The sequence below is a fragment of the Phyllobates terribilis genome, unplaced genomic scaffold, assembly GCF_046119375.1.
Source record: "Phyllobates terribilis strain yellow unplaced genomic scaffold, ASM4611937v1 Scaffold_4__5_contigs__length_816908805, whole genome shotgun sequence".
Lineage (NCBI taxonomy): Eukaryota > Metazoa > Chordata > Amphibia > Anura > Dendrobatidae > Phyllobates > Phyllobates terribilis.
The window spans coordinates 66,712,313-66,728,970 of record NW_027362764.1 but is presented as its reverse complement, the minus strand read 5'-3'; the positions used below and the strand labels follow the sequence as shown (position 1 = coordinate 66,728,970).

Here is a 16,658-nt window from a genome sequence, read left to right as displayed (position 1 = left end):
GAGGTCCGAGGTCAAAAGTCAGGAGGGAACATCATAAACAAAGGGGTGAGACAAAGGCATAGACAGCAAACAGTCCGGGGTCAGAATTCCAAGAAGGTAGCGGATCACGTCAAAAGGGCTAGGCAAATGTATGGTTTAGACAAATCCAAGGTCAAGCAGCAAAGACCAGAATTAAAGACTAAGAGTACAGAGCAAACACACACCTCATGAGCAAAGCTACAATTGGCAGCAATCTAAGGCAGAGAGCCGGCTAAATAGCCAGGTAATTACTCTGAACAGGAGGCCTTGTTTGCTAACCATGTTGTTTCTCGGCTGAGGGGAGTTTTTCAAGGGTTCTTCCCACCCAGTATCAACATACGTGGAACCCCCTAGTGCAGCGCCCCTGCTTTAAAGGGCCACACAGTAGTTGCAATACTAAACACAGCTCATGTGTTCAGCTTCTGCTCAGTGTCCAGCTGGAGGCCTTCATTTCAGTGTAGATGGCCTTTAATTTGCAGGTAGTAAAGGGTAATTTCCAACTAGGTGCTGTACTCGGCTATCTCCAGCAGTCCAATAGCATCCGTGGCCACCGCTCCAATCTAATTGGGCATTTCACAGCCTGGTTCTCGAGATCAGTGGGGATTCTAGTGGGGGTCCTAGGAGTCAACCCACCACCAACCCCTTTTAAAATCAACAGCTCAAGTTACTATAGTTCAGCTTAAAGGGATTTTCTGGTTGTGAGAAAATCCATTTCCCGGCTTCAGTTTGTTTTCTTTAAATAAACTGTGCTTCACTCCCCGGGTCCAGCGCTGAGTGTTTACTGCTGCTGCCGATGTCTATTACTGTCTGCAGCACTTGAGTCACGTAAACAGGGCTCTGGGCTGCAGCCAATCATTGAGATTAGTGGCTCATGGTGTCATCTCGACAGAGCCGCAGAGGTCAATTATTGGCTGCAGCGCTGTTGACAATTCAGCACAAAATGACTGCTTGAACCAAGCACAGATCCTCGGTGCACACTTGCAGTGGCCGAGCAGTTCAGTGCACCTTCTCACCTACTTGATTTTCCTCAATCTCTGCCCTCGGCTGGCTCTATAAAGCCAGAGCCGTCAGTCAAGAAAGAGTGGGGGTGTAGATAGATGGAAAATAAGTAGATGGGAATCTACACTAAACTGCTCAGCCACACCAAGGGTGCACCTGAGCTTGGTTTGAACAGTCATGTTGTGCTGATGGATTCCTTTTAATATTAGGTTTTCTTGGAAACTAAAGAAGCAGAGGATATGTGTTAAGAAACAGCTGTAAAGGGTCTGGGAGGTGGAACCTCTGAGCAACTATACAAAGGGGCAGTCCTTGTAAGGAAGCGGGTGGCTCCCAGGGAAGTCGGGCAGGTAGTCACGGCAAGTGACGGGGACAGTCTCTGGGTAGAAGGGCAGGAGGTCACGGCAAGTGACGGGGACCGTCTCTGGGTAGAAGGGCAGGAGGTCACGGCAAGTGACGGGGACAGTCTCTTGACATGCGGGTGGTCACGGCAAGTGACGGCAGAGCCTCCAGGTAGGCTAGCAGGCAGGTAGCAGATGAGCGCTCCCAGGTGAGCGGGCAAGAGTCTCTGGACAGGCAGGTGGTCACAGCAAGTGACGGCTAAGCCTCCAGGTAGGCTAGCAGGCTGGTAGCAGATGAGCGCTCCCAGGTGAGCGGGCAAGAGTCTCTGGACAGGCAGGTGGTCACAGCACGTGACGGCAGAGCCTCCAGGTAGGCTAGCAGGCAGGTAGCAGATGAGCGCTCCCAGGTGAGCGGGCAAGAGTCTCTGGACAGGCAGGTGGTCACGGCACATGACGGCAGAGCCTCCAGGTAGGCTAGCAGGCAGGTAGCAGGTGAGCGCTCCCAGGTGAGCGGGCGGACTGATCCATAGACAGACTGGCAGGGCTGGTAGGCAGCCTGTCGGACCACAGGAATGCAAGCAGATGGACAAGTATCAGGCAGGTATCAAGCAGGAATCTGGCAGGTAACTGGTAACGGGACCTGAGGGCTGAAGCAGAGTTGAAAGGCTTTGCAACAACATTGCTCGGGCACCTCCATTTTGGAGGAGGTGCCTTATATATGGTGAGGTCCTCCGGCCATTGGCCGGGGACTCCTTAGGACGGCGCGCGCGGCCCCTTTAAGAGAGGGGGAGCGTGATCGCGCGCGCCCTAAGCACAGTGGCCGGGAAGCAGCGCGCGCTGCCAGCAGAGCGGGAGGAAGACGCCGGGCACGGAGCGGAGAGGTGAGGGGAATGGCGTCCCTGCCTAGCAGGAGGCAGGGACGCCGACGCAGGGACGCCGACGCTACAACAGCTATCTATTCTGTTGTTGTTATCATAAAGGATGATGGTAAATGACCTTCAAGACATATCAGAACATAACAGTGGTAATATACTGTACCAACGGTGCGATGGGTACGATGAGAAAGTGTCCTAATGGTAATTTTCTTCATTATAGTAATATGTGGAGGGATCTACAATGCAACATCGTCCATAACGACTGCAACATCACCAAATTATCCGAATTCCTACCCACCATTCACAAGCTGCATGTGGACCATTGACTCTCCGGAGAACGAGAATGTGAGAGTCAAGATTCAGTCCTTCCGCCTGCAGGCTGGGCTACTCTGCTCCAATAACTACCTGGAGGTTAAGGACTCACCTGTGGTAAGTCGTAAGGTTGATTTACATCTAGAATAAGCAGGTGTCTCATAAAAAGGTAATCTAAACCTAAGGGTTAAACCCCATTGGGAGGTGAGCAGAGAAGGTCACATTGAGAATGATATCTGATCTGCCGGCTGCATGTTATACAGCAGGTGAAGCTGAGCAGATTGATATATAATTTTGTAGGGAAAGAGTTAATGTAACTTGTATTTTATTCATTGAAATCCCGGCTCTTTCTATCTTTAGGAGTCAAGTGGGTGGTCCTAATCTCTGATGTCATAAGTGATTAGGACCGCCCATCGGACTCCTAATTATTATTATTATTTATTATTATAGTGCCATTTATTCCATGGTGCTTTACATGTGAAAAATGGGTATACATACAAGAACAATTACAAAAATCTTCAACAAAAACGCAACGGCGACTGGTACAGGAGGAGCGAGGACCCTGCCCGCGAGGGCTCACAGTCTACAAGGGATGGGTGAGGATACAGTAGGTGGGGGTAGAGCTGGTCGTGCAGCGGTATGGTGGAGCGGTGGTTACTGCAGGTTGTAGGCTTGTCGGAAGAGGTGGGTCTTCAGGTTCCTTTTGAAGGTTTCCACGGTAGGCGAGAGTCTGATGTGTTGGGGAAGAGAGTTCCTAAGTAGAGGAGATGCACGGGAGAAATCTTGTATACGATTGTGGGAGGAGGAGATATGAGGGGAGTAGAGAAGGAGATCTTGTGAAGATCGGATGTTGCGTGCAGGTAAGTACCGGGAGACTGGGTCACAGATGTATGGGAGAGACAGGTTGTGGATGGCTTTATATGCCATGGTTAGGGTTTTGAACTGGAGTCTCTGGGTAATGGGGAGCCAGTGAAGGGATTGGCAGAGAGGAGAGGCCGGGGAATAGCGGGGGGACAGGTGGATTAGTCGGGCAGCAGAGTTTAGGATAGATTGGAGGGGTGCGAGAGTGTTAGAGGGGAGACCACAGAGCAGGAGGTTGCAGTAGTCGAGGCGGGGGATGATGAGGGCGTGCACTAGTGTTTTTGAAGATTCATGGGTGAGGAATGTGCGGATCCAGGAGATATTTTTGAGTTGGAATCGGCAGGAAGTGGAAAGGGCTTGGATATGTGGTTTGAAGGAGAGTTCCGAGTCCAGGGTTACCCTGAGGCAGCGAGCTTGTGGGACTGAGGAAAGTGGACAGCCATAGATTTTGATGGATAGGCCAGATGTAGATGCAGAATAGCGAGTGCAGCTCTGGAGTATAATACGGGATGTAACTCAGGATCAGTACAGGATCAGTAATGTATGTACACAGTGACTGCACCAGTAGAATAGTGAGTGCAGCTCTGGAGTATAATAAAGGATGTAGCTTAGGATCAGTACAGGATCAGTAATGTAATGTATGTACACAGTGACTGCACCAGCAGAATATTGAGTGCAGCTCTGGAGTATAATACAGGATGTAGCTTAGGATCAGTACAGGATCAGTAATGTAATCTATGTACACAGTGACTGCGCCAGTAGAATAGTGAGTGCAGCTCTGGAGTATAATACAGGATGTAGCTTAGGATCAGTACAGGATCAGTAATGTAATGTATGTACACAGTGATTGCACCAGCAGAATAGTGAGTGCAGCTCTGAGGTATAATACAGGATGTAGCTTAGGATCAGTACAGGATCAGTAATGTAATGTGTGTACTCAGTGACTGCACCAGCAGAATAGTGAGTGCAGCTCTGGAGTATAATACAGGATGTAGCTCAGGATCAATACAGGATCAGTAATGTATGTACATAGTGAGTGCAGCTCTGGAGTATAAGTGCAGTGCAGCTGAGGATCAATACATAATGATGAGTAAAGCAATGTGTGGATAAAGATATATAACATTTACTATATGCTTTTCCTCTCTGCTCTTTTGTCTACAGGGAGACCTAGGGCAGGTCCATAGATATTGCGGCACAGAAACATCTGACATACCGGAGTTTTATTCCTATGGACGCACGGCTGTTGTAACCTTTAAGTCACAGGAATTCATGGCTGGCAATGGGCTGAGTTTCACATATCAAATCTCAAGTAAGCGTCATTCCTTTATGGATCACCTCTGCTATTTTAGCCATGTTCTAGTGTATGATGGACGAGTAATCGAGTATTACAGAAAGTGGTTATTTTGGAGAATAATGGACCTTTCTTTTCTTCACAGACTGCAGCCAGGAATACAACCAGTCATTTGGTTACCTAAAAAGTCCTAACTGGCCGGGGAGCTCCCCGAACAAACTGGAATGTGCGATCATCCTACGCGCTCCGGAGAACCACTCAATATCGCTCTTCTTCCATTCATTTCATCTAGGAGCCATTAGCTCCTGTCCTGACTACTTGGAGGTAACACGCCCGGGGGGAGAATTAGTAACAGTTTTGCACAAGTTCTTTTTACACTATAAATTTTTTTTTTGAAAATGTTGGATCTTTTCAAACTTTACAAAAGTGGCAAGAAAAGCAGGAGGGGCTGCGGACCCACCATCTGTCAGAAAGAAGAGATGAGCAGTCTGCTTCTCCCTGCCCTGGTCTGCATCCAGTCCGGTCAATATACAAAAGTAATGGCTGCTATGAAGTAGAGGAGGAGAACAGGGGCATTTCTGTATCTCTGTACTCGCCTAGTGTGACTAGGAGATGAAGATTAGCCATATATTATTATTATTTATTATTATAGCGCCATTAATTCCATGGCACTTTACATGTGAAAAGGGGTATACATAATAAAGAGCAAGTACAATAATCATGAACAAAAATGAGTCACCGACTGGTACAGCAGGAGAGAGGACCCTGCCCGCGAGGGCTCACAGTCTACAAATATAGAAGGTGCGTGTGCTAAAGATCCTTAAAGGGAATATATCAGCAGGTTTTTGCTATATAATCTGAGAGCAGCATGATGTAGAGGCTGAGACCCTGAATCCAGCAATGTGTCACTTACTAGGCTGTGTTTTGCGGTTTCAATATAAACAGTGTATTATCAGCAGGAGATTATCACTACAGGACTAGGTGTCTTGTGCCTCCTGGTCCAGCCACGCCCCCACCACTGATTAGCAGCTGTCAGTAAAAGTGTACACAGAAAGCAGCCAATCAGAGGTGTGGGCGGAGTTATGCACAGCTCAGCAATTCAAGCTCTGCAGCAAAGAAAACTGTGATTGTATCACAACTGCTGCACCCAGTAAACTAAGTGATACATTGCTGGAATCAGGGTCTCTGCCCCTACGTTATGCTCTTAGATTAAATAGAAAACACCTGAGGACAGATTCCCTTTAAACGGAAATTGTCAGCAAAAAATATGATATTTAATGGTAATCTGCAGGTAAAAAAACATGTTAACATTTGTGGAAGTCTAATTGGAAGGGCCGCAGCAGGGAGAAAATGAACATTCGTCAGAGCTTTGTGTGAGAGAATGGAGTCCATTCTGGTTTCTATGGATGTTGGGGGTCTCTTGTTTGTTAATGGGGTCTTCTTACTAAATACACTTCACCTAACCCCAGGAGAGGTGATAAATGTTTGATTGCTGGGATCCTACTTATGGAACCTCCAACAAATCTGAAAACAGGGGTCCCGAAGTCCCCCGTGTGTGAATGTAGTGTAATGCAGCGGCTTGTGGCATTACTGTAATGGTCCAGGGTGTGTTCTGGCTGACCATGTACCTCTCCCTCAGAAGGACTGATCACATGACTGTGACATCAGCACAGGTCCTGTGCGCACAGAAGGACTGATCACATGACTGTGACATCAGCACAGGTCCTGTATGCACTGAGGGATATATAAATCTTGGTGCTTTTGAGACAGTGTGAGAAAGGCGTGAGGCCTGTTCCCCGTGTGTGGGACACCGTTAGAGTGTGAGGCCTGGTGAAGCCTGAAAGGTAGAGGCTGGATCCCCCTGTGTTTAGGATGCCAGTAGCCTTGGATGGTGAAAGGCCTGGTCCCTGTGTGGGACTTCACTAGCCTGGAAGGCAGAGGCTGGATCTTCCCTGTGTTTTGACATACCAGTAGCCTTTGAAGGTATGAGGCCTGGAGGCCCATCTGGGAAGCCGTGAAGCCACAGCGGTGGCAGAACCAAGCTGAGAGAAGCAGCTAAAACCCTGCAAAGGTAAAAACGCTGCTTGATGTGGACATTTATATTGTTACCTTGCTGAAGGCTGTAACTGGAGCCGAGTGGACATATCTGTCACTGGAAAGGCTCTTGGACACTATATGTGTAATATGTCAGCGAGCCACTGAGATGGACTCTGTTATGAGCGGTTTATGATAAATAATAAACTGCTGGATTGTGAAATACCGGAAAGACGTTGTATGTGTGCTTTAATTGATTGGGTGAAGTGAGTGCCCCTCAGCATGATGAATAGCGCTGCCTTACATGTGGTTGGAGAATGTGGGCAACTGCAGCCCGGTTGCTAGGGGCAACTGCAGCCCAGTAGCTAGGGGCAACTGCAGCCTGGTTGCTAGGGGTAACGGCACAGTACGACGAGTGTGGATACAAGCATCTTGCTGTGGCTCGGTGGGGTCACGAAGATTAAAGCATCTTGCTGTAACTCGGCGGGGTTACGAAAATTGTCCTAGCACTCAAACCTGGTTTGAGGTGGCTCGGCTGGGTCACGAAGATTAAAGTATCTGGCTGTAACTCGGCGGGGTTACGAAAATTGTCCTCGCACTCAAACCTGGTTTGCTGTGGCTCGGCGGGGCCACGAAAATTTTCAGGGGAGAGCGGTGTGAAGTGTCTAGTGTGAATAGTGTACCGCGATGGCTGTGAACGGAGCAGCAAATGAAACTGAAGCTATTGAGCTATTAAAGTGCTGGTTAAAACCGCAGCAGGCATTTGAGAAACGTCTACAGGACATGGTGCAGGAACGGCAGGAGCTGTGGACACCGTATAGAATGGCGGCAGAGGACCATTCTGTGAACTCTCCGGGGGCGCCAGTATTGTCCCAGAGTGCCCGGGGAGGTGGTAAGAGATGTTGTGAACTGGGTCCTAAGACTATTGCTGATTTTTTTTGTAAAAATCCCCCTACAGGTGTGGGTGTCCAAAAGGGGGCGGATTTTCAAAAGAGCATGGAGTATAGAAAACCAAAATTTGTTACTGGTTGTGGGTTGGTACGGCCTAAAAATGACAATTTGACCGTTGATAACGGGGTAGCTCCAGTAGAAGGGGTTGACGTCAAGGTGGGAGGTGACTTGTTGGTCCACGACACCCTGGGGAGTGACACAGACCCCACAACTGACGGTGACGCTATGAAAGTAGGAAGAGAGTTCAGTCAGGAGGGGCTAGACGAGGGGAGAAAGTCCCCCTCTCGTTGTCGACGGCGCAAGGGCCACAAAAAGGTTGCTCCTGTAGTCTTGGCTGAAAGTGAAAATAAAGAAAATGTAATGTTGTGTGCCTTTGTTCCAAGTGTGGATCCTCCTTTAGAGGCAGAAGAGGAGGTGACGTTGCCAGTACAACCTCCGGTACAGTACTGAAACAGAAGGATCAGGATCTGACAGCCCTGAAAGAGGAGGCGGCCAGTCATGACCAAGAGCTGGAGCCTATCAGGCAGCAGTGTCAGAGTGACGTGCAGCAACTATGGGAAGACCTGGAGAACGTGTCCTCAGACCAGCGGAGCCTGGAGTCTGAACGGCAGAAAGTATACCAGGTTGTGAGGAATTTACAGTGAGAACTGAAGGGAAGCAGCGAGGAAGTTAACCAATGGAAGGAAATGTTCCAGGAAATTAAGGAGGACCGCCGCAAAACCAAGAAGGAGGTTTTTCAATTGGAGATTGACAAAGCGGAGTGTGAAGATGAGTTGTGCGAGGTGAAAGATCGTTTCACCCTGGTACAGTTAGAGCTGTACCAAGTGAAGAAAGAGCTGTGTGAATCCAGGAAGGAGTATGGTGAACTCAGTGGGGAACTGCAACAAATTAAGAGAGACTATGAGTATCTTCTCAAAGTTAAAACTAGAGGATGATAAGGCGGATGCAGACCACATGCGCCAAGTGGTTGAGACCACTCTGCAGGACACCAGTGATGAAAATAATGATCTCCGCAGAAAGACTCTAGGTCTGGAAGCTGAGGTGAAGGAGCTGCAGACGTTCGGTGATAATCTCCAGAGGGCAGAGACGTGCCTTAAGGAAAGAATCAGCAAGCTGGAAGCTGAGCGGAAAAAGATGGAGGAGTCTATCGGAGAAGCCATAGACCAGGGCCAGGAGTTGGCCACTGGAGATGGGAGGTATGAAGCAAATACCTCCTCGAATAATGCGAGCTCGGATGATTCGGTGGATGTGACGCGCCCCCTGGGCCGTGGGGTACCCGGAGCCGGGCCTGTAAATGCTGGGGGTTGTAGTCACCGTGGCGGTGACCCGGTCCGTGACCCAGGGCGGTCAAACCAGGGTAGTCTATGGGTGTCTGTTATATATAGTCCGACTACGCCACCTGTGGAATGCGGTTATTGGGAACCGCCGCTGTGGAGCAGTCCGCTGAAGCTGGTGGTATGTGCAGCAAGGTGATGTAACTCCACACAGGAAGAGTGGAGCTTCAGGGCAGCGTGTATGGATGATGGTGGTTATGGTGCAGGTAGTCAGTAATGACACGGAGTCAGATAGTGCAGTCCCAGGTCTTTTACTCACGATTGTAGCAGTTCCTGATACAGGGCCAGTGTAGGAGCCCACGGCATCCTGTGTTCACGCAGTGAGGGGCTCGGTCGACCCTCAGGTAACTCCGGAGCATATTACAGGACCCCCTTCTGTGTGTCCTCTCTCTGGCCTGCTCCCTGCACCTCACACCCAGCAGCACTTCTATTCGGTGTCCTCGGGCCTTGGCGGGCGACGTGTGTTCCGTCCCCTGGGTCCTATGCTGCTACCTTCTTAGTGTACTGGTGTGGACTTGTGGCCTGCAGTACTTGAAATACTGCAGCCTCCGGTTTCCTAGTTGGGCCTTGTAGCTCTGTGCTAGTTGAGGGACCGGTTCCCCTTTTCTGGCCTGACCCCCCCTACTTCCTAGTAGCGGCGGGCGTACGGGTGGCTTGCTGCACGGCCCGTACCCCTGGGGTCCCTTCTCTCCTCGTTCCTGGAGCCTTTCCTGCTCCCTCTCCTCTCAGGCCTGGGCCTCCTAACTAGGCCCGCCTCTGGAGCAGAGCTCATGCAGAGCCTCTGCTCCTGTCACTTCTCCTCAGACTGTCTGAACGGAACTCCACTCTCTAAGATGGTTCCTCCCTTTTATACCTCCTTCTACAAGTGCTCCCAGGACCTACGTCCTCCACCCATCCACTACATAGTTCCCCCTCTCTAAGTGGTTTCTCCCCACTCCAGCCAGAGATCAGGGACTGTGCTCTCCCGTAGGAGCAATCTCGCCCTGTCACCCGGGAAATGTGGTGTAGTGGATGTAGTGTTAGGGTCCTGAGCCATACTCCTTCCTTACCTGAGAGTGAGGTACCACATCCCTGGATGAGATGCAATAACTCTGTGGCGACCGAACCCTCAGGGGCGCCACAGATGTAAGAGCCGAGATCAAGGAGCTCAAGGAGACGCTACAAGCCCATTTGAAGCAAGAGAAGCTTGAGAGACTGGCTGTTGAGAGCCGAGTGGGCGCATTGGAGACAGAGAGGTCTGAGAGAACTCTACTGTTAAAGGAGCAGTTGAAGCAGGAAGAGCTTCAGAGATGGGCTGCTGAGAGGCGATTAGCTGAGCTAGAGGAAGAAGTTTTCGAGCTCAAAGGTCACCTGGCAAAGTATCACTCAGTGAACCAGGCCTCCTTGGAGAAGGAAAAGGGAAAAAAAGTTGCACTTACTCCTTTATACCATGAGAAGGTGGACCTGAGGAGAGCTAAGAGAGTGTTAACAGAAGATAAGTATGAGGTGGAAGTGGTGAAGATGAAAATTCAATTCATAGCTGTGAGTCAGCTCAGGGGAAGCATACAGGGTGAAGAAGCTGAAAGTCAGTTGCCCCTGAAACCTGAGCCAGATGATCGTTTGGAGACCACTGGTGAGACAGAAACCTCTCGGTACAAGTGCCTCATAGATGTACCCGAGGATTTGAGAGAAGAATGCACCAGTGAGTCCGTGCATGAAGAGTTTAAGAAGGCCGTGGGAGCCTGTAAGGTGTACTCGACCTCAGAAGCTAAACAACTGGTGGTCCTGTCCACAACCGAAGTCACAGCGAAGAGGGTGCCTATCCTAAGTGACATGCACAGGCGATGTATTCGCACAAAGCGGATTGTCTGGTTGAAGACAGAACAAGCCATTAGACAACTGGAGCTTAGGAGAAAAGCTCAAAGTCTGCGTGAAGAGGTCATCCGGGTGCCTCAGGCTCAGGTAACAAAGCTCATTGAGAGAAATGGCCAAATCATGCAAATGATGGTAAAGAAGTCTGGTGTGATGAAAGTAAGCAGTCCACGTGATCGACAGGACTGGATACCAGATGAAGACGGCATGGTGTCATTCTCCGCTGTAGGAACGGAAGAAAGTCTTGCATATATACGCATGCTGATGGAGTACCGAGTGACCTACCTGCGAGAGGTAGAACAGTTGAATCTCGCTAGACTGTGAGTAGAAAGACAGAATCGCCTGAGCAGCAGAAGATGGCAGCCGTCTAGAAATTGTGAGACCAGACCGAGAAAGGGCCTTTCAAATAATACAACGGCTACAGTAGAAGTTAGAGACTTTCCAAGATGTCCTGAGGATAGTGGGCGTGGGTTTAAAGGTAGTGAGACCTCCAGTAACTCAGGTTTGCGTGGCCCATACAAATGACCCAATAGAGTACGGGACAGTACGGAGTCGAACCGGACCTTAGATACCAGGGCATGTGAGTCACACTGCTGTACGGACCACTGGGAGCGGGGGAGGTCTGACAAGGCTACGACTGACCGCTGGGAGCGGGGGAGGTCTGACAAGGTTACGACCCGGAAAGGTGACTTGACGAAGTCAGTGACAATGACAGATGGTAGGTCCCTAAGGAATGGGCTAATGTCGATGACTAATGTTCTAGGGGCTGAGCAGCGCAATTGTCAAGTACTTGGTCTCTGTGTGAACTGTGGGTTATAATGTGATTGTGTATATTATGTGTTCAACCCCACAAGTTTGAACAGAGGTGGGGGATATGTAATGCAGTGGCTTGCGGCATTACTGTAATGGTCCAGGGTGTGTTCTGGCTGACCATGTACCTCTCTCTCAGGTGACTGATCACATGACTGTGACATCAGCACAGGCCCTGTGCACACAGAAGGACTGATCACATGACTGTGACATCAGCACAGGTCCTGTATGCACTGAGGGATATATAAATCTTGGTACTTTTGAGACAGTGTGAGAAAGGCGTGAGGCCTGTTCCTCGTGTGTGGGACACCGTTAGAGTGTGAGGCATGGTGAAGCCTGAAAGGCAGAGGCTGGATCCCCCTGTGTTTAGGATGCCAGTAGCCTTGGAGGGCGAAAGGCCTGGTCCCTGTGTGGGACTTCACTAGCCTGGAAGGCAGAGGCTGGATCTTCCCTGTGTTTTGTGATGCCAGTAGCCTTTGAAGGTACGAGGCCTGGAGGCCCATCTGGGAAGCCGTGAAGCCATAGCGGTGGCAGAACCAAGCTGAGAGAAGCAGCTAAAACCCGGCAAAGGTAAAAACGCTGCTTGATGTGGACATTTATATTGTTACCTTGCTGAAGGCTGTAACTGGAGCCGAGTGGACATATCTGTCACTGGAAAGGCTCTTGGACACTATATGTGTAATATGTCAGCGAGCCACTGAGATGGACTCGGTTATGAGCGATTTATGATAAATAATAAACTGCTGGATTGTGAAATACCGGAAAGATGTTGCGTGTGTGCTTTAATTGACCGGGTGAAGCGAGTGCCCCTCAGCATGATGAACAGGCTGCCTTACAGTAGCGATTACACATTTTTGTCCATCACTGTATTAAATCCCATGAGACATAGACAGAAAGCCGTCCCGCCAGTCCCCTAGTCTCACTTCCATTTTTTCGGAACTTGTCTGGATATTTCCTTTGTAATTTCATTATAAGTGTGTCTCCTTTTTGGCAATTTGCAGGTGAGAAATGGCAGCACTGGTGACTCTCCTCTACTCGGCAGATATTGTGGAAACAGTCTCCCTGACCCAATATTTCCTAAAAATCATATTCTTCATCTGTTTTTCAAATCCGATGTTATTGCGGCTGGAGATGGATATGAAATTACTTGGACCTCATCTCCAAACGGTAAGTAAAGCTACTGGTGGAGAACTACAAGTATCAGATTGTAAATATGAAACCATCTCTGATATATAATGATTGCAGGTTCTATCTTCACTTCAAAATGACATAATATGGGAGGGGGGTCACTTACTTTTTCATAACAATCAAATTATAGTTGTTTAATTATATTTCAACCACATAATAATAATAAATCATAATCTAACTAAAAAATAATACTTGGCCATTAATAATTAGATAATAATTGAATAATAATAATTGTCCATTAATAATTAGTCAATAATAATAATTTGATAATAATTGGATGATAATATATAATAATAATTAGATAATGACAATGTGATAATAATTAGATAATAATAAATAATAATAATTAGATAATGACAATAATTAGATAATTGGATAATAATTAAATAATAATGAGATAATAAATAATAATGAGATAATGATAATTAGATAATAAAAAATAATTAAATAATAATAATTAGAAGATAATAATTAGACAATAATAGAATTAAATAATTACATGATGATGATGATGATGATGATGATAATAATAATAATAATAATAATAATAATAATAATAATAATAATATTATTATCTTCCAAGGAATACCAATCATTCCCCATCCATAGGTTAGGTAAGAAATGTTGGCACAATGTTGGGTCCAACTACATAGTCGATTCCCAGCCACAAAATGTTGAAGAAAGAAAAATGGACCAAATGTAAAAAATATAAAATGCAGGCTGGGAGAGGAGAGGCCATTTAATGAAAATGCAAACCCCTCACCAGTCCCCTAAATACATTCAGAGCGTTGTCCAAACTCCTGAATTCATAATCCAGACCACAAAATAAATTCAACCCCCAAAATAAAATTCTGAAAATACTGGTGTGCGCTGATCTGCAGTACGGGACGTGACCTAAGGTCAGGTGTGGCGCTGTTTTTCTAATCTTATTCAAGGTTTTGCCTAGGATAAACATAGAAGGTTTTGCTTTTTACAAGTCATAGTGCAAGAACTATCCATGGGTTGTGTCTGGAATTGCAGCTCATTCCTGTTGATGTCAGTGGGGTTGAGCTGCAATAAGATTCACATACAATGGCCTAGTATGGTGCAAAAAACAAACCCTTTTTTCTCTACTTGGGCGATGGGGTGGGAGATGTTGTTTGGTATAAAATGCAAACAGCAAAAATTGCAATACAACTAAAAAGATATAAAGTCCAGTAACCACACACAAGAACTCACACCCATGATAGCAATGCAAAAAAATAAAATGCACAAGTAACCGTGGTGTAATCTACAGGTTGCGGAGGGACCTTGTTCGGGGATCACGGCTCCTTTACTAGTCCTGAATATCCGCGGAGTTACAGCAACAACACAGACTGTGAATGGACAATAGCGGCTCCTCCAGGGAGGACGGTCGCCATAAGCCTGGCTGCATTTAGCATTGATGATCCAGGAGACTGCGAGAAAAATCATCTCAGAGTGTACGATGGACCGGCCCTCACCTCACCACTGATGAGAACATTTTGCGGACCGGTAGGTTTTTATCTAAAAACATTTCTAAGCTTTTTACGGCAGGTGTGAGTGCCACCTAGTGGCTACATGGGGCTTTTCAGGTTGGGAAATATAAACCTTGTTCTCAATCTCTTGTATACACTCGTGCTGCTAAAGGCGACCCCTCATCTCTGCAATAGTAAATGCTTGTATTCTTCATAAACTGCTCTGTGTCGTGCCATTCCTCTGTTATTCCTCCTGGAAATTCATGAATAAACAACTGGGTGTTACCCTATGCGGCTATGCCTCCACGCACTCTAAAATTGTCCAATCAGTGCTGACAGTATTAGAGTTTGTGCTGACAAGTGGAATGGTAACACCCAGTTGTAAATCTATTCATAAATTCTCACGGGGGGTAACAGAGGAACTGGACAACAAGGAATTTCGGGAAAAAAACAAGATACTTTGGAATTGTTTTTCTTTTTATAAAAATAATTAATGATTGTTATATTTTTCTATTGACATAACCATATGAGGGCTTGATTTTTGGAGTTTTGAGTGACACTAATCATTTTATCATATAATAATGTACTGAAAAACGAGAGAGAAAAATCCAACTGGTGAAAGAATACAAATTTGACATTGTTTTTTGGGATTTTTTTCTATGGTTTGCTTATTGTGTGATAATAATGACCAGGCAACATGAATATCCAGGTCAGCAGGATTACGGTGATACCAAACTTACATAGCTTTTATATATATATATATATATATATATATATATATATATATATATATATATATATATATATATATATATATATATATACTGTATATATATATATTAGTGGTTTATAAAAACAAATTCCAAAAAATGTTGCAAAAAAACAAAAAAAAATTAATTGGTTTGTATCGCCATTTTCTGAGCCCCGTATCTTTTTTCTTTTTCTCTCGATGGAGCTTGTTTTTGTGTGGCGAGCTGTAGTTTTTGGTATCATATAATTTGGGAATATATACATTTTTGTTTGCTTTTTATTGAATTTTTTTTTTGGAGCGGTGAGTTGACTGAAAAACAGCAATTCTGGCTTTTCTTTACGCCATTTACTGTACTGAATGTTTATTTATTTTTTTATATTTTTAAAATAATTTTTAATTGCTTTGCTTTTCAATGTATTTTTTTTATTCCCTTCTATACTGCAAAACTACAATATTGCAGCATAAAATAAATATGGCAACCTCCTATGAAGCCCAGGCTATAGGTGTACCAAGATGGAGTCAATGGAGGCCTTCACAAGGCCCCTAGCTGCCGTCGGAATCCCGCAATCATTTGAAAGTGAAGAACCGTTGAGATGCTGTTATTAGTGATTGACAGTGGCAGCTAAATGGTTAAAAAACAGTGATAGGAGCCAGGTCTGGTCGCTGCTGTTAGAGGCAGGTGATGGCTGTGTAATACAGCCAACAATTGCTATGTACGGAGCAGGATTGGCTCCTGAGCAAACTCAATACACACACACAACCTGCATACGATATACATCAGAGTGCATGAAAGGGTTAAAAGATACCAGCATCCACCACTAGAGGGAGCTCATTGTAACACTCTAAGTAAGTGCCCTCTAGTGGTGGGTTCAGTAGATTTGGAGCTCTGTATCAGAAAAACTGAGATCGGACTGCTATAAAGATCTATTATGATATTCATCAGTATTTTAGCCCTAAAAATTAAGTTAAAAAGTAAACGCCCTTCTCAAACTTTTCTATGATGATTGGGAGGGGCGGGGGGCTTTTTATTTAATGAAGTAACCATTTAAGAACAGCTTTTTCTTGTTTTATATTCAGGATGGAAACATCGCTTCATTCAATGCCTCGTCCCATCAAGTGTTTATCCAATTCCATGCGGACTATGCCGTCATCCCGTCCTATTTTAGAATTATCTGGAGGTCATAGAAAAGGAAACACGCAGGATGGAATATATAGCCGTATAGTGGGCGATCCGCCGTACTATTGTCCATCTTGAGATATCCCCCACGTCAGTCTCCAGGACTGGATAATGCAGAATGTCACACGTCGTACTATTATTCAATATTGTAAAATATTTGAAAATAAAAAATATTCTAATAAAATGAGTTTAAAATTTTTAAATATATTTTTGTGTTTTCGGAGTTCTGGGATTTATACAACATTGATCCTTTATTTTATTTTTTTAAGGTGGTAAAAACCAACAAGTTTTTCTAGAGGAAACCAGTGTTTGAGGAGCGTTCAGGAGTTTTGCATTTTCTGAAGACGTTTTGTAAAGTTTTTTGAAGACTTTTGGAAGAGTTTTTCCTGAAGC

At 46.0% G+C, this 16,658-nt stretch overlaps 1 protein-coding gene across 1 annotated transcript in view; it reads left to right on the top strand.

Annotated features, from left to right (window-relative positions):
• CUBN (cubilin) overlaps nucleotides 1-16,452 on the top strand; it is a 259,514-nt gene extending 243,062 nt beyond the window's left edge. The window contains exons 61-66 of the mRNA XM_073677458.1: nucleotides 2,451-2,659; nucleotides 4,565-4,712; nucleotides 4,840-5,018; nucleotides 12,676-12,841; nucleotides 14,139-14,374; nucleotides 16,166-16,452. Of these exons, the coding sequence (XP_073533559.1) occupies nucleotides 2,451-2,659; nucleotides 4,565-4,712; nucleotides 4,840-5,018; nucleotides 12,676-12,841; nucleotides 14,139-14,374; nucleotides 16,166-16,273 (1,046 nt within the window). The 3' untranslated portion in view covers nucleotides 16,274-16,452. The remainder of the gene's footprint in view (nucleotides 1-2,450; nucleotides 2,660-4,564; nucleotides 4,713-4,839; nucleotides 5,019-12,675; nucleotides 12,842-14,138; nucleotides 14,375-16,165) is intronic.
• The last annotated feature ends 206 nt before the right edge of the window (nucleotides 16,453-16,658 follow it).